The 23368-nt window shown below is 40.5% G+C and overlaps 1 protein-coding gene and 1 pseudogene across 7 annotated transcripts in view; both read right to left on the reverse strand.

Annotated features, from left to right (window-relative positions):
* NMNAT3 (nicotinamide nucleotide adenylyltransferase 3) overlaps positions 1-23368 on the reverse strand; it is a 118109-nt gene that overhangs the window by 54844 nt on the left and 39897 nt on the right. For all 7 annotated transcript variants that reach the window (XM_055321251.1, XM_055321250.1, XM_055321249.1 and 4 more), the window contains exon 2: positions 13156-13305. In XM_055321251.1, the coding sequence (XP_055177226.1) occupies positions 13156-13264 (109 nt within the window). In that variant the 5' untranslated portion in view covers positions 13265-13305. The remainder of the gene's footprint in view (positions 1-13155; positions 13306-23368) is intronic.
* On the reverse strand, positions 5847-6577 carry LOC129507273 (isopentenyl-diphosphate Delta-isomerase 1-like; annotated as a pseudogene).

The raw sequence follows: 23368 nt of genomic DNA on the forward strand, positions 1-23368 counted from the left end.
TCCCTAATGATTAGTGATGTTGAGCATCTTTTCATGTGCTTCTTTGCCATTTGTTCATCTTTTTTGGAGAAATGTCTATTCAAGTCTTTGTCCATTTTTAATTCATTTATTCATTTATTTTCTATTGTTAAGTTTTAAGAGTTCTTGATTTTTCTGGATGTTAATTTCTTATTAGGTACATAATTTGCAAATATTTTCCCTTATTCTATGGATTACCTTTTTGCTGTCTTTTGATGCACAAAATTTTAAAATTTTGTGCATCAAAACAAAGTCCAACTGGTCTATTTTTTCCTCGGTTACTTGTGCCTTTGTTGTCATATCCAAGAAAACACTAACAAATCCAATCCTGTGAAGCTTTAATCCTATGTTTTCTTCTAGGAGTTTTATTTTTTTTCTTATATTTAGGTCTTTAATCCATTTTGAGTTAATTTTTGTATTTGGTGTTAGGCAAGAGTCCAACTTCATTCTTTTGCATGTGGATGTCTAGTTTTCCTAATACTGTTGTTGAAATGACTGTCCTTTCACTATGGCACGATCTTGGTACTATCATTAAAAATCATTGATCATATATGCAAGGGTTCATTTTCTGGGCTCTTTATTTTACTCTGTTGGTTTTTATATGTCTGTATTTATGCCAGGACCAGCCTGTTTTGTAGTTAAATTTGAAATCAGTAAGTATAAGCCCTCCAGTTTTGTTCTTAAAGATTGTTTTGGTTATTTGGGGTTTCTTGAGATTTTGTAAGACTTTATTTCTGCAAAACATCCCAGTAGGATTGTGGTAGGGCCTACATTGAATCTGTAGACCTCTTTGTAGCATTGACTTTTTAAGAGTAAGTTAAAAATCTTAACCTAAGTTATTTTTAACAATAACTTTTTTGAATCCATGACCATGGGATATGTTTCCATTTATTTATAATTTCTTTCATTAATTGGTTTGTAGTTTTCTTTGTCCAAGTTTTCACTTTCTTAAGATAATTCCAAAGCATCTTAATCTTTTTGATGCTATTAAATGGAACTGTTTTTGTAATTTAATTTTCAGATTGTTCATTGTTACTGTATAGATGTAACTGAGTTCTGTGTTGACTTTGTATCCTGCTATATTGCTGAATTCATTAATAGTGTGTGTGTGATTTTTAGGGTTTTTTTTTTACATATAAGAGCATATTATTTGCAAAGAGAGATCATTTTACCTTTTCCTTTTCAATTTGGATGTGTTTTCTTTTTCTTGCCTAATTGGTCTGGCTATAACTTCTAGTACCTTGCGGGCAGCCCGGGTCGCTTAGAGGTTTAGCGCTGCCTTCAACCCAAGGTGTGATCCTGGAGACCTGGGATTGAGTCCCACATCGGGCTCCCTGCATGGAGCCTGCTTCTCTCTCTGCCTCTCTCTCTCTCTTTCTGTGTGTGTGTCTCTCAAGAGTAAATAAATAAGGTCTTAAAAAAAAAAAAACTTCTAGTACCTTGCTGTAGGAGACATATGTAGAAAAAATGTTGTTGTTATGGCCAATGCCAGAGAAATTACTGCCTTTGCTCTCTTCTAGGATTTTATGGTTTCAGTTTTCCCATTTAGGTCTTTAATCCATTTTGAATTTATTTTTGTGTATGGTTTAAGAGAGTGGTCTGGTTTCATTCTTTTGCATGTAGCTGTCCAGTTGTCTCAACATTATTTGTTGAAAAGACTTTTTCCTATTGCATATTTTTGTCTCCTCTGTCAAAGATTAATTGACCATATCACTGTGGATTTATTTCTTGGTGCTCTGTACTGACATGTGTCTGTTTTTGTGCCAGTTCCATACTATTTTGATTACTACAGCTTTGGTAATAGATCTTAAAATCTGGGATTTGGATACCTTCAGTTTTGTTCTTCTTTTTCAAAATTGCCTTGGCTGTTCTGGGTCTTCTGTAGTTTCACACAGATTTTAGGATTGTTTGTTCTAGTTCTGTGTAAAATGTTGTTGGTATTTTCATAGGGATTGCATTAAATTTGTAGATTGCTTTGGGTAATATGAACATTATAACAATATTTGTTTTCCCAACCCTGAACACGGAATATCTTTCCATTTGTTTGTGTCATCTTTAATTTCTTTTGTCAATGTTTTAGAGTTTTCAGAGTACAGGTCTTTCACCTCCTTGGTTAAGTTTATTCCTAGGTATTTTATTATTTTGGGAGCAACTATAAATAGGATTGTTTTTTATTTCTTTTTTTTTAGGATTGTTTCTTAATATCTCTTTCTATTGCTTCATTATTGGTGTATAGAAATGCAACAGATTTCTGTATATTGATCTTGTAACCTCCAAACTTACTGAATTCCTTTATCAGTTCTAGTAGCTTTTTTGAGGAGCCTTTAAGATTTTCTATATATAATCATGTCATCTGCCATGGTGAAAGTTTGGATGTCTTTTATTTCTTTTTGTTGTCTGATTGCTGTGGCTAGATCTTATAGCACTATGCTGAATAAAAGTGGTGACAGTGGACATTCCTGTCTGGTTCTTGATCTTAGGGGAAAAGCTCTCAGTTTTTTCACCATTGAGTATGATGTTAACTATAGGTTTTTCACGTATAGCCTTTATTATGTTGAAGTATGTTCCCTCTAAACCTTCTTTGTTGAGGATTTTTATTTCAAATGGATATTCTGCAGCCAGTGAAATGATCTGGTTTTTATTCTTTCTCTTATTGATGTGATGTATCACACTGATTTGTGAATATTCAAACAGTCTTGCATCTCAGGAATAAATTCCGTTTAATCACAGCAAATGATTTTTAAAAAATGTATTGTTGAATTTGGTTTGCCAATATCTTGTGGAGGATTTTTGCCTCTAGCTCATCAGAGATACTGACCTATAATTTTCTTTTTTGGTAGTATCTTTATCTGGTTTTGGGATCAGGGTAACGCTGGCCTCAAAGAATGAATTTGGAAGCTTTTCTTCCTTTTCCATTTTTTTTAGAATACTTTGAGAAGAATAGTTATCAACTCTTCTTCAAATGTTTGGTGGAATTCACCTGTGAAGCCATCTGTCCTGGACTTTGTTGGAGATTTTTGATTACTGATTAAATTTCATTGCTAGTAATTGGTCTGTGCAAATTTTCTATTTCTTGTTCAGTTTTTGGGAAGTTATGTTTCTAGGAATTTATCTATTTCTTCTAGGTTGTCTAATTTGTTGGCATATAATATTTCATAATCTCTATGTGGTGTTATTTTTCCTCTTTCATTTCTGATTTTGCTTGAGTTTTTTTTTTTTTTGAGTCTGGCTAGAGGTTTATCAGTCTTGTTTTGTTGAAAGAACCATCTCATGGTTTCCTTGATTTGTTCTGTATTTTTTTTTCCCTATTTTACTTATTTCTATTCTAACCTATATTGTTTCCTTCCTTCTACTGATTTTTGGGCTTTTGTTTGTTTTTCTAGCTGTTTTAGGTGTAAGGTTAGGTTATTTGATATTTTGCTTGCTTCTTGTTTGGTATCTTTCTTGCTTCTTGAGGTAGGCCTGTATTGCTATAATCTTAGAACAGCTTTTGCTGCATCTCAAGATTTTGGACCATTGTGTTTTTATTTTCATTTGTCTTCATGTATGTTTTGATTTCCTCTTTCATTTCTTGGTTGACCCATACATATTTTAGCAGCAGGTTATTCAACCTCCATATATTTGTGTTTTTTCCAGATTTTTCCTTGTGGTTGATTTATAGTTTCATAGTGTTGTGGTCAGAAAAGCTGCATGTATGTTTTCAATCTTTTTGAATTTGTTGAGGCTTGTTTTGTGGCCTACTATGTGATCTACTCTGCAGAACGTTCCATGTGCACTTAAAAAGAATCTGTATTCTACTGCTTTAGGATGGAATATTCTAAATCTTTTAGATCTATCTAGTCCAATGTATCATTCACAGCCACTATTTCATTGCTGATTTTCTGTCCTCTTTATTATTATATAATGCACTTTTAAAAAAAATTTTTTTTATTTATGAGAGACACAAAAAGAGAGGCAGAGACATAGAGGGAGAAGCAGGCTCCCAGTGGGGAGCTTGATATAGGACTCTATCCCAGGACTCTGGGATCACACCCTGAGCCAAAGGTAGATACTCAAACCACTGGGCCACCCAGGCATCCCTATAATGTCCTCTTTCTCTCTTGTAACTGTTTTTGTTTTAAAGTCTATTTTGTTTGATATTAATATAACCACCCCTGCTATCTTTTGGTTATTATTTGCATGGAGTATCTTTTTCCGACCTGTCATTTTCAATCTGTTTTTGTCTTTGGATCTAAAGTGTCTCTTGTACATAGCATATAATTGGATCATGTATTTTTTTCCATCAGCCGATCTCTGTTATTAGAGAATTTAATCCATTTATAGTTAAGGTAATTCTTGATAAGGAGGAATTTCTCCTCTTTATCTACTACTCTCCCAAGTAGTGCTCTTTGTTTTTTTATATGCCTTATAGTTCCTCCCCACCTTATTTCTTTCATTATTGTCTTCTTTTGTGTTTAGTTGGTTTTTTTGTAGTGGAATGTTTAAATTCCTTCTCATTTACTTTTGTGTGTATTCTATATTTTCTTTATGGTTACCATGGGGATTACATTTAACACCCAAAAGTTAAAACACTTTGAGTTTACACTAGTGTAACTTCAATGGCATACAAAATCTCTGCTCCTTTAAACCTCTGTCCCCACCCCCTTTTGGTTGCTGATGTCACAAGATAACATATTCATACACTGTGTGCTCAAAAATATAAACTTATAATTCTTTTAAAAGATTTTATATATATATTTGAGAGAGAAGTGAGCACGAGCAGGGGGAGGGGCAGAAGAGGAAGCAGACTCCCTGCTCAGCAGGGAGCCTGATTCAGGGCCTGATCCCAGGACTTGAGCTAAAGGCAGAGACGCTTAAACCGACTGAGCCACTCAGGCACTCCTCTTATAATTCTTTCATAATGCATTAGTCTCTTAAATTATGTTAAAAAAAATTTGGAATTACAAACCAAAGTTACAACAACACTAGCTTTTAGATGAATAGATTTTTTTTCCTTTGAACTTACAAATTTAATCTCTTAAAATGTGTAGGAACCAAAAAGTGCAATTACAGACCACGGTTACAATAATACTAGATTTTATCATTTCTAATGCATTTACCTTTACTGAGATCTTCATTTCTCCATACAGATTCAAGTTACTGTCTAGTTTCCTTTCATTTCACCTTCCAGAACTCCCTGAGCATTTTGTGCAAGGTAGGTCTAGTGGTAACAAACTTCTTCACAGTTTTTGTTTATCTGGCTATGTCTTAATTTCTCCCTCACTTTTTTCCTGGATTATGATAAAAAATTTAATGATTTAGAAAGCAATTGGCAAAGAGCAAACTGTGGGGCAGCCCAGGTGGCTCAGCAGTTTAGCGCCACTTTTAGCCCAGGGCGTGATCCTGGAGACCCGGGATCAAGTCCCACGGCGGGCTCCCTGCATGGAGTCTGCTTCTCCCTCTGCCTATGTCTCTGCCTCTCTGTGTGTCTCTCATGAATAGATAAATAAATTTTTTTTTTAAAAAGCAAACTGCTCTACAAGTGTGCTGACAATGTTTATCACAACGTATCAAAAATGAAGAGCTTCACTTATTCAAGTTTGTTAGGACCATGTGCTTAGACAGTTAAGTTAATCTCTCTTTTTTTTGACAATAGCCTCTCATAAATGTCTTTTACAAATAGCAATGCATTCATATGGGGTGTGTGATATAAAATTAAGAAGTTGGTTGTATTTTCCACACAAATACTTGTTGAAAAGTATCAATGTTTCAAGTGAGAGTTCTTAGGGAACTAAATTTTTAAAAAATCATGTTAAGTTTACTAAGTAGAGAAATTTTTCAGTATTTTACTAACCATTCATCTCATTCTGTATTTTTTCATTGTTAACAAACTGATTCAAATGATTTAAGTTATCCCATCATTTAAAGAGGAAAGTCTCCACGATAATTTGAAACCATGGAGTTATCTTAATTTCACCACTGGCTGCCTTTATCAGAAGTTCTTTTAACTCTTCCTTTGACACACAGAAATAGCTCTTAACCTCATTGGGCTCTGGATTCAAAATGATGTTCTTCCTCACAAACAAAATGAATCAATTTCTTGTCCCCCCCCCGTCTGCCCCCCCCCCATACCATCTGATTGAGCCTTGTAGTGAATTTGTGTTAGGTAATTAATTTCTTCCGGAGGAACCTCTTTCATGGGGATTCCTAATTCAGCCTTTAAATGTTTCTCTGCTGCTCTTCTTACTCCAACTGCATCATTTTCTTCTAGCTCTCCTGTATTACTTAATGGATGACTACAACAAGTATTGGTAAAACAACCTAGAAAGATAATTTTAGCATCTGAGCATCTGGTCTGTGTTGTAGCATGAGCTCATTTTCAGCATTGAATGAGATCCTAAAAGCTCAATGCAATAATCCTTTCATTCAGGTGACAATTCTTTTTGATCTCAGCCCCAAATGTATTGTCATTTTCATCAGTAAGGATAACACACATCTCAGCCAGAAGTTGAACCTGCTGCTTATAGAGGTTGCCAGTGTCTATCTCAGGCATTGTTATGACCCATCTGATCTGTCCCACAATACTTGGCCCTCTCCCTCACTTTTGACAGACAGTTTTGCCAGATATGGAATTCTTGGTTGATAGTTTTGTTTTGTTTTCTTTTAGCACTCTGAATATATCAGTCCACTGCCTTCGGCCTCCACAGTTTCTGATGAGAAATCTGATGAAAATCTTTTTGAGGATCCCCTTTATGTGATGATTTGCTCATTGCTCTCAAGATGCTCGTGTTTATCCTTTAGAAGTCTGATTATAATGTCTCAGTGGGCATCTCTTTGATTTCTTCTTACTTGGCATTCATTGAGCTTTTTGGATGTTTACATTCACATCTTTCAGCAAATTTGAAAAGTTTTCAGCCATTATTTATTCAAATATTCTCTCTACTCCTATATTCCTCTTCATCTGGACTCCCACAATGTCTATGTTGGTGTATTTGATGGGGTACCACTGGTTTCTTATGCTCTGTTCAGTCTTCTTTAATCTTGTTTCTTTCCTTTCGTCAGACTTGATAATTTCCATTATTCTGCCTTTAAATTTGCTAATTCTTTGTTTTGCCTGCTCAAATCTGTCTTTGAATCTTTCTAGTGAATTTGTAATTTCAGTTATTGTAATTTTCAGCTCCAGTTTCTCTTTTTAGTCCCTTTTAGGTTTTCTCTTTGTTGATATTTCCATTTTGTTCACACAGGGTTTCTTGACTTTCTCTGTATCTCCTTTGAATATCTTTAAGACAGTTGCTTTAAAGTCTTTGTCTAGTGAATCGGCCCACAGGTCTCTTTCACAGACAGTGTCTGTTGATTGGTCTTTTTCCTTTGAGTGGACCTACTTTCCTGTTTCTTTGTATGTCTTTTAACTTTTTTTGTAGAAAACTGAACATTTGAATCTAATGATTTAGTAGCTCTGAAAATCAGATTGTTATTGTTTATTATTTTTTAAATTGTTTTAAGTTGTGCCTGTGCTGAGGATCAGCCTGAGGTATACACTTAAGGTCTCTCAGTCTTTCCCTGGACATGTGTGGCCAATTTCTAATTATTTTCCCTGTCCATGCATTTTTTAAAATAATGTTTGGCTCCTAAAAGGGAAAAAGGAAAATGTGGGGAGAGGGAGAAGGCATTGGCCCTTTCAATCCCCTAGAAATCTCTTCAGCCAGAGGGGGAGAGGCTTGCAACAATTCCTGGGGGCTGGGGGAAATGCAACAAGAGATCAGAGCACAGATGCCTGATATTTGGGGGACAGGGTCCTTTTTGCCCCCCTTGGCTCCCATAGGCTGTGTGCAGGCTGCATCAGGAACATGTGCATAGCTGCTTGCTATGTGTGTGTGGTGGGGAGGATGGGGAGCTGTTACTGTCCTGAGCACTGAAAATTGATTGAAGTTAGCTGTAATTTACCTGTCCAAATCCTCCCCTAGAAGTTTGCAAGGCTTTAACAGACTCCAGAGTTCTAAAATAGTTACATCAGACAGATTTTGCCAGTGCAATTGCTGTTTAGGTGGGGATATGGATTGCTGGTGTTTCCTAGTCCACAATTTTCCCGGAATCCTCTGTGGGATAGTTTTTAAACTACAAATGAAATTTCTTTAATTGATATAGAGCTATTTAGGTTATTTTTACTACTTCTTCTTCTTCTTTTTTTTTTTTAAATCTACTGTTGGGATGCCTGTGTGGCTCAACAGTTGAGTTTCTGCCTTTGGCTCAGGACATGATCCCAGAGTCCCAGTATCGAGCCCCACATTAGGCTTCCTGTATGGAGCCTGCTCCTCTCTCTGCCTGTGTCTCTGCCTCTCTCTCTCTCTGTGTCTTTCATAAATAAATAAAATCTTTAAAAAAATTAATTCTTGTATGAGCTTTGACAGTATGTATTTCAAGGGATATGTCTATTCTAATTAAGTTGTCAAATTTATAGGCATAAAGTTATTTATAATTTTCCCGTCTCTTTTTCATATCAGTAGACTCTATAGTTGTGTCACCTCTCTCATTCCTGATTATGGTAGTTTGTGTCTTTCTTTTTTTCTTCCTTGATAGTCTGTCTAGAGGGGTCTCAATTTTATTGATATTCTCAAAGAGTATTGGTTTATTAATTTTCTCTAATGTTCGTTTTCTATGTCACTGATGTCTGCTCTAATCTTGTTTCCTTTCTTATGCTTGTTTTGTAGCTGCTCCTCTATTCCTAAATTCTTAAAGTAGGAGGTGAAGTCATTGATCCCCCCCCATATGGTGTTTAGTGCTATAAAATTCCCCTAAGTACTGCTTTAGTGACATCCCAAAATTTTTGATATATTGTTTTCATCTCCAGTTCAAAATATTTTCTAGTTTCCATTTGCATTTCTTTTTGTGACTCATGGGTTTTTAGAAGTGTATTAGTTCATTTTCATATTTGGGGATCTTCCAGAGGTCTATGAGTGATTTATCATTTAATTCTATTGTGTTTCCAGAATGCACTTTGTAGCATTTCAATCCTTTTACCTTTATTGAGATTTCTTTTATGGCCCAGAAAATGGTCTATCTTGGTAAATATTCTCTATGTTCTTGAAAGAAACATGTGTTCTGATGATGCCTGGTTGAGTGTTTTTTAAATGTCAACTAGGTCGAATTGGTTAATAGTGTTCAGATTTTTTACATCCTTCATTATTTTCTGTGTACTTATTCTATCAATTAGTGAGAACTGAAGTATCTGACTGTAATTGCAGATTTATCTATTTTTCTTATTGATCTATTAATAATCATAAACCTTAAAATATTTATTTCCTCTTAAAATACTGGCCTTTTTTTAAACTATGAAGTGACTTTCTTTATCCCAGGTAATATTCTTTCCTCTGAAATCTTTCTGATACTACTATAGCCATTTCAGCTTTCTTTTAATGAGTGTTAGCATGGAGTAGTTTTCCATTCTTTTATTTTGAACCTATTTGTGTCTTTATATTTACTGTTTTTCTTGTAGGCATCATATAATTGTACTTGGGTGTTGCTTATTTCATCCAATCGGACAGTGTCTGCCCTATAGTAGGAAGAGTTAGGCTACAATTGACCATTAGGGATGCCAACCCCTCATGCAGTTGAAAAGCCACAAATAACACTTGACTCCCTCACACTTAACTACTAATAGCCTACTGCTGACCAGAAGCCTTAATAACATAAGTAATCATTAACGCATATGTTGTAGGAATTATATACCATATTCTTACAACAAAGCAAGCTAGAGAAAAAAATGTTAAGAAAATCATAAGAGAAAATACATTCCCAGAATTGTACTGTATTCATTGAAAAAAATCTGTACAAGTGAACCTGCATAGTTCAAATCTGTGTTGTTCAAGGATCAACTGTACTTATATATTATGTGATTATTGATATGGTTAGATTTAAGTCTGTCATTTTGTTATTTGCTTTCTATTTGCCCCACCTATTCTTCAGTCCCCTTTCCTCTTTCAAATTAATTTAGTATACTATTTTATCTCCTTTGTATGCTTATTAGCTTTATCTTTTTTTCTTAGTGGTTGTATTAGGGTTTATAATATATATATATAATATATATATAAAGAGAGAAAAAGGTGTGTGTGTGTATATATATATATAATTATACATGTTATAAATCACTTTATATTTATGTATCTTTAACTTGTCACAATCTACTTTTAGGTGATAGTATACCATTTCACATATAAGACTCTGGAATAGTCTTCCATTTTTCCCTGGAAGAATGGAATCATATCATATTTTGTCTTATATATATTTTATGTCTTATATCTTTGTCATATATTTTACTTTGACGTTTTATAAATCCCACAATATACTCCTATTATTTTTAATTATCTTTTAAAGAAGTTTAAATAATTAGAGAAAAACATACGTAATTGCCCATGTGGTTATCAGTACCCTGGATTACTTTGTGTAGATCCATATTTCCATTTGGTATCATTTCCTTCTTCCTAAAGGATTTTAGCATTTCAGTAGTGAAAATCTGATGGTGAAATCTTTCAGTTTGTTAAAGCTAAAAACTTTTTTTCCTTTGCTTCTGAAAGATGTATATTCGCTGGATACAGAATCCTAGGTTGACAGTTTTTTTTTCTTTCAGTACTTTAAAGATGTTCCACTAAATTCCCTTTTGCTGAATTCAGTAATGGGAAATGTACTGTCCTCTAAGATTTTTTATTATTGGTTTTGAGAAATTTTGTTATCATATACCACGGTATTGTTTTCTTGTTTCTTATGTTTAGAATTTGTTGAGCTGCTTGATAAAATGTTTTCATCAAATCTGGAAATTTTTCAGTTTCTGTTTTTCCTCTGTTTTTCCTTCTACAATTGCAATTCCAATTATGTCAAGATTCTTTAAAGTTACATGACATCATATATATATAATTAGAATTCCATTTTTTCCCCTCAGTGTTTCATTTTAGGTCATTTCTACTGTTCTAATTTTAAGTCTACTAACCTTTTCTTCTGCAATCTCTAATCTGTTAATCCTTTCCAGTATATTTTTTATCCCATGTATTGTAGTTTTCATCTCTTAATATTTGTTTTGAACCCTTTTTATATTTTCCAGGTCTCTACTTTTTGAGCATATGGCACATAATTATAGTAACTGTTTTAATGCCATCTACTAATTCTAACATCTGTGTGAGTTCTGTTTCAGTTTCAATTGATTGATTTTTCTCCTCATTATGGGTATGAGTACAGACTTTAAATTTTTTGTCACAGAACACCAAATTGCCCTCCAAAAATGTTTTATCATTTATCCTATCACTACCAATGGATGAGTGTCTGTTTCCCTTCCTATCCTGCCAGTACCAAATTTTGTCAGTGTTTAATCTTTGCCAATTACACAGACTAAAACTATTTGCTACTACAACAGATATTTACTGAGCACTGACTATAAGCCTACTGATAGATGGCAGCAATTCTGTGGTGACCAAGCAACCACTGTAGCTGTCCTCATGGTGCTTTATAACTTTGTGGTGTTTACCATGTTTTTATTTGTTTTTTCATTGATTATCAGTGACACTGAGCATCTTTTCCCAAGTTTGTTGGTCACTTCTATTTCTTTTTTGGTATAGTGCTACTAATGTTCATTGGTCACTTCTATTTCTTTTTTGGTATAGTGGTACTAACGTTCACTGGATTGTTTGGATGTTTTTATTCTTTTGTAAGAGCTACATATTTACTAAGGATAAATAACCCACATTCACTTTTTTTTTTTTTTTTTTTTGAGAGACAGCGTGTGTACAAGTTGGGGAAGCAGAAGTAGAGAGAGAGAGAGAATCTCAACCAGACTCCCTGCTGAATGCAAAGTCCGATGTGGAGCTCGATCAACCCATGAGGACATGACCTGAGCTAAATCAAGAGTCAGATGCTTAACCAACTTCAATCTTTTGAATAAAAAAACTTCTGGAACTGGAGGGTATTATGCTGAGTGAAATGAGTTAATCGGAGATGGACAAACATTATATGTTCTCATTCATTTGGGGAATATAAATAATAGTGAAAGGGAATATAAGGGAAGGGAGAAGAAATGGGTAGGAAATATCAGAAAGGGAGACAGAACATGAAGACTCCTAACTCTGGGAAATGAACTAGGGGTGGTGGAAGGGGAGGAGGGTGGGGGGTGGGGGTGAATGGGTGACGGGCACTGAGGGGGGCACTTGACGGGATGAGCACTGGGTGTTATTCTGTATGTTGGCAAATTGAACACCAATAAATACATTTATTATTTAAAAAAAACTTCTGTGGTACAAAGACATTTCCTTTAAAATTAACATTGTACATAATTTCTTTGAAGAAATGATCTGCATGTTGCTCAAATACTTCTTTTTCTACATTAAAAATAAATAGGAATGGATTCTAGTTTAAAAACAATGCCCTTAAAGGCAAATATTTTTGAATATAAAATACATATATGAACACATAAAGTATACATATATAGTTTCATATATATCTGACATGACCATATAAAGGACTTACATCCTTTAGAAATAATTATGCAGATTCCAAATGCCATTTTACTCTCTAATGAAATGGAAAGTCAAAGACATGAAACATTTCTAGATTAAATATTCCCAGCTGATTAAATATTTCTGGCCAAGCCATCTCATCTGGATTGGAAATGCCCTATATGCAAGATTGTTAATTTGTAATTGTCTAAGATCTATTCAAAGGAGAAAATGTCAAAATTCCCATTACACTGTTTGCTTACCCACTGAAGAGCAGCAAGGGCTCTCATAAACATGAACAAGAGGAGCAAGGCACATGCTACCTATTCATTTGGCTGTGCAGGTAACTGCTTCCTGGGAGCATTAGGATGAATGCCTAGAGATGCAGTTTTTGTAAAGTGCCCAGTGTCTTTTTAGCCTTCACAGGCAACATGAGGTGGCAGGGGATGGTGGACCCCAGGAAATGTTCGGCTTTCTGGCCAGGAATATGACTTGTACACAGGTCACAGGGCTAAGGGGTGTTGTTAGCTCTCTGAATATGATGGAGGAATGTATGCCACCAGTTATTCTGTGAATTCATAAACTAAGCAGTTTTAATCATAGTGATGATGACAACAGCCAGCAGAACCCCAAGGGGCCCAATCCATCAGTTTGTCCATTGGCCCTGGCACCCCCAACTGACCTGTTTGGTGTAGGTGGTCTCTGGCCACCTCAAACAAGCGCAGGTGCATGTTGGTGATGGGATTGAAGGAGCCACAGGCCAGGAGAACCACTGGGATTCGGCTCTTCATCTTGTCGGGCACATCCACGCCCACGGTAGTGGCCACCCTGCCTTCATGGGGACAGAAACTCAGGTCAGAGTTGGCACCAGACCACCATCCAGATCAGTGTCCCTAAAGCATACAGAGGCTATTCTCATTTCTCACTTATAAGGTGACTGAAGGGGCAGTAATAACATTTATGGAGGATTTACCTGTGTTCAACACTATGTCACAGTATCTCCCTTGTTTCACTGAATCCTTTCAACAACCCTGAGTGATCACCTATCCAGCCCAGGGGCCTGTAGAAGCGGCAGGACTGGAACCAGACACCTGATTGCAGAGACTGTAACTTCTATACCCTCCCTTGGCTCTGATGGGTCACCTCAGAATCAAGGAAGTATGGAAGACTCCCATACATCATCTCTGATAGTCCAAGTGAAACTTACTAGGTCCCAGAGTAGACTGGCACTTTTATTTTTATTTATTCTTAAAGATTTTACCTATTGTCCTTTACCTAGGGCAGAAGCATTTTGAAGGTCTGGTCCACCCTCTTGTCTCCACACAGGGGATTTCAGGGCCAGGGTGAGATTAAAGGGAAGCAGAAAACAGCACACTCCAAGGCACACTGGCAGACATGGCTCTCATGCCTCTGAGATGCTGCCTCCTGGAGTGAGAAGCTCCACTGGAGAGTTAGGCCCTTTTCTGACTCCTAGTTTTACCTCTTACTAGCTGTGTGCTGTAGGGCAAATCAGTCCCTCTGTGAGCTGCAGTCCCCTCACATGCAAGGTGAAGATAATATTTCCCCTTACAGGGTAGTTGTGAGGATAAATGAGCTATGTATGGGAAGTCTGGTGTAGAAGAAGCGTTTAGTAGATTACTGTGGCTGTGGTGATGATCATGCCCATAATGGGTGCTGCAGCTGCTGACCATGACAAGGGAGGAGGGGGAGAGAGGAGGTGGCCCCTGGTGATCCTCATCACCTGGTACTCACCTGCAGTCCCCTCCCCTTGAGTGTGGTCTGGGCCTAGTAACTAAATAGAATACAGGAAAAGAGCGGACTTTTACTTTGGAGAGATTACAGAAAGTTCTCTGGCTTCCCTCCTTCTTTCCTGCTTGCTCACCCTGATGAAGCCAGCTATCTTGTGAGTTGCCTCACAGGGAGACCCACGGGGCAAGGAACTAAAGGAGACCTCTGGTGCCAAGAGCCTGTGAGGAATTAAATCCTGCTAACAAGCACATTAGTGAATGCGCAAGTGAGTCATTCCCCAATCAAATGTTCAGATGAGGCTGCAGGCCTGTGAGCATCTTCATCGCAGCCTTTTGAGAGACTCTGAGCCTGGCCCACAGAAACTATGAGATAATAAATGTGTAATATTTTAAACTGCTAAATTTTGGGTTAATTTGTTAAGTGGCAAGGGGGTAACTAATATGGTGGCCAACAGGGAAAACGCATTCACTTTCTTCCTTTCATTCTAGCTATGGTGTCTTTGGCTGTAATTCTGCAGTTGCAGGGGTAAATGTGGAGAGTTCTCGTTCACTGGAACCTGAACTCTTTTTATCTAAGGAAACTGTTTTAATCTGGCCTTTGTTGTCTGTCTGCTTCTCCAAATCCAATGCAGCTGCCTACTTTTAGACTCTTTGTCATGCAAGAAACAAATATCCTTTATTTGTTTAAGCCACTGAAGTTAGGCTTCTGGGACTTTTAGCCAAATGCTACAGAGGCTGGGACTTACATCCAACCACTGCCTGCCTCAAACTTTATACTCTAGCAACAGTGAAGTACTTGTCAGTGGTTTCTTTGTAAGCTCCTCATGGCTTCTTGCTTCAAGCCTTTGTACATGTTATTTCACTTTCCTCCAACTAGAATATCCCCAGCACACCCCAATCTGTTAAGATTCAACTCGGGTAACCACATTATTTGTGACTTCAATCACTATTTTTTGACTGCCTGCTAGGTGCCTGTATCAGTTAGGGATGCATTTGGCTACAAGTCCCAGAAGCCTAAAACTTTAGTGGCTTGAACAAACTGAAGTTATTTGTTTCTCGCATGACAAGAAGTCTAAGTAGGCAGCTGCTATTAGGTCACTGGCTCAACAGGGACCTGCAATTCTCTCAGCTTTTCCCTCATGGTCACAAGATTGCTGCTGTAGCTGCAGCCATCATGAAAATGTACAAGGCAAGAAGGAGCAAAGAGCTCCACTAGACTGGTTGTCCCTCTTAATCCAAAACAGAAGGGCTTTTTCAGAACCACCCTGTAGATTTTGCTTCTTATTCACCACAACTAGATCACACATGGCCCCTCTTGCTGCCAGAGAGGCAGGAAAAGCAAGTATGTAGCTTTACAGGCTCTCCCGTGGGAAGCAGCAAGGAAAAGGGAATTGGAAATAGGATTAGCTCATGTACAGGGTCCGCCACAGAGTTGGGGATACATGGAGACATGGAGCTGACTGTGTACAAGGCTGCCGAGGTGGCTTTTCTGACAGCTAGCTCAGGTCAGCTGATCTATGCCCTACCCTCAGTAAATCATATAGCACATTCTATTGAAAAAATTGCTCTTGTTTCTTTCCTACCCACCAGACAACAAGCTCATTGAGAACAGGAGTGGTGTTTCCTTCATCTCTAGATCCCAGCTTCAAGCATAGTGCCTGGCCCAGAGTAGGGTTCAGTGAAGACTAAAAAGGGTACTGGCTAGCTGCAGAGGGGACCTGGGTCCTGGTAGGGGAAAGGCCTAATGCCCCCTCCTAATATAGAGAAGTTGTTCTGGATGTATTCTGAGGTAGAGCATATAGATAAAAAAAACCTCTCAACCTAGGGGGGCTATGGTTTCTTCAAACTTCCTTTAAGGCAGCAGGAACACCCCCTACTGCGAGAGAAGAAAGCGGTCTGCAAGCTACTGCTGCTAGCTTCTTCCCAGGGAGGTTGGATGGTTTAATGAGATATTATTTGCAGAGTATGCTTAGCTATTCACAAGAGCAGCCTTGTGATGAGTGTATCTGAAGAGGCTGGCTGTTGTTCACAACTATTACGAGGCCTTTCAAACTTCTATTTCATTTTGACAAAATATAATTTTGTAGAGCCATTAAAACATGTAACTGCAGCATCTTAGGTAACCTGGGGTTTTGATTCATTTTTCAAAAGTTCCCAGAAACTGTAAATTAGATCATTTGTTTGAATGGTGGCATCAACAGCAATGAATTGTGATGTTGGGAAGAAGTGACATTTAATAGGTGTCTGTCTTTTCTTTCCTTGCCAGCAGCCCACCAAGCCACACTGCTCCAGAGTGGCTTAGCCTGACAACCGCAGCCGTGGTGGGAGGAGGCAGTGAGAGCTTGTTTCCAGGCTCAGGAATGATATCGGGGTTCCTGCCTCACTTGTATACTCTTGCCTCAACTAAACACCCTCTCAAACCCAAACCCAGAGAGATACAGTGTCAGCCTTAGAATGGACTAACTCCAGGCGCCACCAGGAGAATAAACCAGGCTCTGATTTGAGTGCCGGTCTCTCTCACCAGACACGAGGACAGATGCACACGAGTGACTCATCTGCCCTGCCATCTAGCACTATCTAGTGAGACAAAGCAAGTGTGGGAGACTTTTGTTATCAGGAAAGGCTTCTCATCAATAAGCATTTAACTGGCAGCGCGGGGCAGGGGGTAGTGGCCCACAGAGTGAGCAATAATTGCTGCTGAAGGACTTAACGAGTTGAGGAGGCGGCATACGTGGCCATCTCAGAATTTATCATTAAACCAGAGACAAGGCCCAATGCACTGGGCCTTCCACAGATCGAAACTGACCTTTCTGGCTTCCAAGAGGCACTTGAGACCCCTTGCCAACATCCCACTTCCACTGCACACCGAAGTCAAACAAGACATTCCTGCCCTGGGGTGCCTTCGTCAGTCAGGATCCCATCGGCAGGGATACACCGACTTCCTGCCCGCTGGCACCAAGGGCATCCATCCCTCTGCTCTGGAGAGCTGGAAGCCACCAGCTGCTGCTTTGACAGGGAGAGGCTTTGCTGGTGTGATTAAATTCGGGATCTTGAAAGAGGGAGGTTTGCCTGGGTTATCCAGGTGGACCCAGTTTTATCATGAGGGTAAATAAGGAGGGGGGGGTCAGATATAGAAAGATGGAAGGGCCAAAGTGACAATCAGAAAGGAAGGTTCTATGCTGCTGACTTTGAAAGAGGAAGGGGCTGCGCACCAAGCAGTGCAAGTGGCCTCCAGAAGCTGGAATTGGCAAGGGAACAGATTCTCCCCCAGAGCTTCAGAGGGAATGCAGCCCCTTCTGACACCTTGCTTTCAGACTTCTGCTTCTAGAACTGTAAGAAAATAAAACCATGTTGCTTTAAACTAGCAATTAATGGCAATTTGTTGTAGCAGCCATAGGAAACGAATACACTCACCTATGTGGGGGCAGGCTCTCTCCAGTGACCTCAAGCCGGGGGCAAGGAAAGTGAAGAACTGAGCCAGCGATGAGGGTACTGAAGGGGGCATCGGGCAGAGGGACCAGCATGGCAAAGGCCCAGAAACCACCACTAGGGTGGGTGATGAACTAAAAAAGCACAGCCACGCGGTGTGGGTGACTCAGGATCCAGGCTGCAGAGGGTGTAAGGATCCTGCAGGCCCCTAGGGGGTCTCCTGAGACTTGATTTTATTCCTCGGGGAATGAGAAACCTCTGAGGATTGTAAACGAGGGTGTGTCTTACTCCTATTTCTGTTTCAGAAACAGCTCTCAGGTGCTCCCCAGAGAGCGCGTCCGGGAAGCCCCGGGGTGGCTACTTCCAGGACCCCTGTGCCTGGGGAAGGGCAGGCATTTCCGCAGCGCTCCCCCCCCCCCCCGCCCCCAGGACGGCCTTTCCTGCTGCCTACATTTCACTCCAATCACCCAGCAACGTGATGCCAGCCGATGCCCCGCATGCACCAAATTCTAACTAAGTGTGCACCCTTCGGCCCATTTGTCACAGGCCATCGCTGAGACACAGAAAGGAAAGGCGAGCCAGGAAGGTTAAGTGCCGTCGCTGCAGATGCAATGTGCTAATGCTCCTGGCTTGGGAGGCGGTCAATTTACCTTTCCCTGCGGTGAGCGCCTCTAACAGGACCCGGCCCGGGAAAGTGGCTGCAAACATCCCTGTTTATTATAGACATAAAGCAGATGGCTTCAGGCAGAATGGAAATGGATTCTACAAACATCTTTCATTACACAGACCTCCTGACCGGACTCCTCATCTTAAAGAAAACAAGAGATGCGGTTTGTATTTCTGGGGTTGACGAGCACATTTTTCAGGACCTAGGGAAATCATTTCCATCTGCGCGGGCATGTCAACTTCTCCAGGGCAATCAACCTTCACGCGAACTCTGGGCACTTTTTCTTTTCGACTTTGTTGGATTCACCCGCCGTTGCTATGGGCACACGGTGCTGCGAGGAACAAAAGCAAAGCGAGCCTTCTCTGTCCCTGCGAGGATCCTCCGCCAGCCACCTCTCCGCGGAAACAAACATGCCAATTAAGCACTCGTCCTAATTATGAGACTCCCAGGAAAGCAAGCAGCCTGGCTCTTCGGTTTTGAGAACTTTCAAAAGATCTGAAGGAGCACGAGGAATGGAATGAGGTCTCTTGCAACCCCACACTCAGGAGTTGGGGTGAATTCCGACTGCTGCACGAAGGTGGAAGGGAGCCACAGCTACTGGGCTTACCGAGTGAAAGGCTAGGCGTGGTGCTAAACTTTACACACCTCGGTGCTGGTTCTTTAAACAGGCTTAGAAGGAAAGGGTCCGGGCCTGCGCTCTGGTCAAGAGCCTAATCAACGTCTCTGAGCCTCAGCGAGCCACGCGCAAGACAGAGGTAAATCACCCACCTCCTAGGTCAGTCGTGGGGGTTACCGCAGTTGCCCCACTGAGCACAGTACTTGGCCCATAGGGGGTTCTCCAGAAATTTTAGCTCCTCTTTCCTTTCATTATGTTTAAAGCAGAACTCACCATCCCCACCTCCACCTCCACCTGCTTGTTCACTGTTTCTGCAGTCACCCGTGATCACACCTGGCAGCCTTGGGAACCACGTCAGCACCCACCTGCCTATAAGGCATCTCTTCCAGACCAGCCTGGCCTGGGAGCTGTTCCCACAGCAGAATGCTCCCGAGGAGGCCACCCACACACACTTCTGCTTCGTCTTCCACCTAGCTCCAACTCTAACAACTCAGCTCTGAGCATCACTTGTCCCTGGAGTTAAGACTCGATCGTGAGAAATGGGTAGTTTAGTGTCATGCCGGTAGAAATAACATCCGATGATGAGTAAATATGCTCCAGGTCACATTGAAGGAACAGAAAAGGTAGGACAGGGAACAGAAGATGAGAAGAAGTGCCTGGCGTCTCCTGTGAGGAGTGCAAAGTAGCAGATAAATAAAATCACAACCCACCAGTTTCTTCGAGGCACAGGGCTAAATCAAACCTGGCCCCTATGCTCAAGAAGGTTATAGTCTGGCAGGAGGAACAAACCACGAGGACCCCAGGTGGGACAGAGTCTGCTGGGAACCTCCCAATATCCATTTCTGCCTTTTTCTCTTTAGTAACAGTCTCTGTCTTTAGCTGGCAGGTTACCGCATTCCCCAGTCTCTGCAGTAGGGTAAGGCCATCCATGTGCCTAAGGTCTGGCCAAAGATCTGGGAACAGAAATGCCGTGTGATACTTCCAGAACCCTCTTGAAATGGGAAAGGCTTGTGTTTCTCTTCTGCAGTCCTGCTGTCTAGAATGTAAAGGCTGGAGCATGGTAGCTATACTGGACCAACTCCGAGTTTGGCAGAGAATAAGCCAAGAGGAAGCCGGGACCTCAACGACCAGGAAGCTACCATACCAGCCCCAAGCCGCCTACCCTCAGGGTTCTCTATCCTGGGGGAGAAATAATCTTCTAAGTCACCATCATTTTCTATTTTTCAGTTATATGCAGCTAAACCTAATTCTAACTGATAGACTGATACCTAATGAATGTTTATTGAACTACTGTATAAAGAAATGAAAAAGTGTGTCAACTTTTAGAAGTTTCTACTGCCCCAGTTAAACCTGTTTTATACGCAGAAACTCAAATGGGTATTGGTTGAAAATACACCTTAGGAAAAAAAAATCTACCATAACTTAATTTTTTATATGAATTTTTCATGGGAGGAAAAATCCTTACTCAGGACTCTAGAAGGGTAAAATGTGCAGCAGTGAATCTGAGCTTTTCTGTAGATCACAAAAACCAGGCTCCTCTGTCCTATCTCCTTCCCCCCCCAAAAAAACAGATTCATTATGGTGTGCTGTTGCACTCTGCTTTGAGTGGGCATTTGCCATATGGCTTGGCAGTTTAATGGTTTTCTGATACTTGACAAAAATGAAGCACAATCATTTTGCAAGGAGTTTGTGTTCCTAGATGGGCCTTTTCCAAATAACAGCTGTGCCTCAAAATTGAGTTACTCAAATTGCAATTTGTGGACACAATACTCAAACATTTACAAGTGAGCAAAACCTCAAATCACTTGGGCTATTTCCAGGCTTCAGAGTTTATGAAGTTTTTAGCAATGTTATGAGTGTGCAGCTGTCAACAAACTCAAGCCAAAGTCTCTCAACCACCAGACTCCGCAGGCAGTAGAGATGTCCTACTTAGCAGGACATGTGCTGCCGACCACAAACCCTCGGGAGAGAAAGAACACGAGGGAAGGAAGCTGCATCCTAAAGCCCGCAGAGCAAATCCCTATACCTTTCTCTCTACTCCCTGCCATGCTGTACAGATGACACCAAATCTACAGCTCTAGCCCTGACATTGCTTATGGGCCCCGACAGGTCCAGGGATGTCCACCTGGCATTGGCTTGAAAACAAGGCACACAAATTTGGATTGAAAGCCGTTCAACAAGACTTCCTGAGTGCCCTTGAGTTTATCAGTCTGGAGAGTCCAGATGAGGTACACTGACAATCCCCAAATCACAGGGGCTTAAAACAATAAAGGTTTGTTTCCTACTCCTATTTACGTGAACATCCCATGCTGGTTGGGGGTCTGTTCTCTTTCTCCCTCAGTCTAGGACTCAAGCTGATGGAGTAGCCACTACCTGGAATATGGTCAGTTTGTAGCAGAGGGAAATAAAAGGGACCCAGAATGTTCTTCACCAGCAACTATATTGTATAGCTGGCTCGAACATGGCACATGTCTCTTCTAACAACCTCACCCAACTTCAGTGAGTTAGAAAATATAGTCCAACTCTAGCTCTCCACCTTCAGGACACAGAAATATCTGGAGAATAGCCTTGTGCCTACTCCAGTGAATTAATCAACCACTCTGAGCTTCAGTGACCCATCTGGAAAATGGAGATAATTACACACACCTCCTCAGATTGTTACAAAGGTTAATCAGAGTTGACCCACGCAGAGCACTTAGAACAGTGGCTGGCAGAGGAGAAAGTTCTCTGGAAATACCTGCTCCTTTCCTTGCCCTCAAAACAGAAATCTCAATCTCCCACACCTGCTTCCAGCTGCCCCAATCCTTTGTCTGAAGAAGATTCCACTATTTTTCTAGTCACTTTCAATCAAAACATGCCAATTAGCTATGACGTCTCTTCTTCATGTCCCCCGCAATACAGTGAACCTCCAAGTATGACCAATATTCCCCACATGAAGTCTTCACTTTCCATCACTGAGACTCACCCTACTACCAGATTTTATTATCATGTTGTATAAGTTAGGATTTTTAAAAACTGCAAACAAGAGAAATGAACTCTGGTCATCCTAGTCCCCTTCCCCACCAAAGGCAAAGCAGTAAAGGAGCATGGAATCATCAGAAGGCCACCAGGCCATCACATAGAGTAAAGGAAGAGCTGAACATGAGATCTCAAGGTGGACAAGGGACAGGGTAGTGCCACAGCTCAGTCTGGACACAGTCCTATGGTACAGACATGGTCAGTGGGGCTCATCACACCAGTGTACAATGTTGTTCCAGGAGAGGGGCCGCTGATGTGGGCTGGACAGGCCCTAACCCACATCCCCCCGCCCCACTGATAGCTTCCACACCTGGTGAGAGAAACTCTGGAATCATCTTCCCCCACCACTTTCGCCCCAATCTAACCCTTTCTCAATATGCTAAACAGATTAGTCCTAAAGTTTGGGTTAAGTCACTGTGATAAACTACTGAGTGTCTACCATGCACCAAACACTATATAGAACCTGGGCCTTGGGGCACCTGGGTGGCTCAGTCGGTTAAGCATCTGCCTTTGGCTCAGGTCATGACCCCAGGGTCCTGAGTTTGAGCCCCATGTTGGGTTCCCCACTCTGCAGGGAGCCTGCTTCTCCCTTTCCCTCCTTCTCACTGCTTCTCCTTCTCCCTCTCCCACAGGCTCTCTCTGCTTGTATGCTCATTCTCTGTCAAATAAATAAAATCTAAAAAACAAAAAAACAAACCAGGACCTTGATTCCAAGCCAGTGATAAAATCTCCAGTAATTTGTTCTCCACTGGCATTTATTTGCTCAACCACATCCTTCATCTGGCATTAGAACATTGGAGATTTTAGCCCCCTTGGCCTCTCCTAATTGCCTCCTGACCACCCTTTCTATTCCCTACACATGCTTCTTGTCCTCCCCAAGCTGAGACCACCTGCTGTTCTCTGATGGGTCTTCTGAGCTTCCTCTAGTAGCCCACCTAGAAGTCACTGTTCCATCCTCTGACCTTTTTTTTTTTTTAAAGATTTTATTTATTTATGCATGAAAGACACAGAGAGAGGCAGAGACATAGGCAGAGGGAGAAGCAGGCTCCCTATAGGGAGCCCAATGTGGGACTCAATCCCAGGATCTCGGGATCATGCCCTGAGCTGAAGGTGGACGCTGAACCTCTGAACCACCCACGTGTCCCCATCCTCTGACCTCTTATAGGTGACACTCTGTCTATATTATTGAGTCCCTACTCTTTTCTTGCCTAACAGATTATAAATCCCTGAGGGCAGGGATCCCACGGGGTGTAACACAGAGTGGAATGGAAATACGGAATATTCACCTTAGTCTCTGGGGAACAAGGTAAAAATGAAAAGTAGATCAAAAAGAGAGCCAGAGAGCACTGGTCACCCCTGGCATGGTCTAGGCCTAAGCACCTCCAATCTTGCTTCCAATACCTAACACTTCCTGGCT

The sequence above is a fragment of the Nyctereutes procyonoides genome, unplaced genomic scaffold (assembly GCF_905146905.1).
Source record: "Nyctereutes procyonoides isolate TBG_1078 unplaced genomic scaffold, NYPRO_anot_genome, whole genome shotgun sequence".
Classification (NCBI taxonomy): domain Eukaryota; kingdom Metazoa; phylum Chordata; class Mammalia; order Carnivora; family Canidae; genus Nyctereutes; species Nyctereutes procyonoides.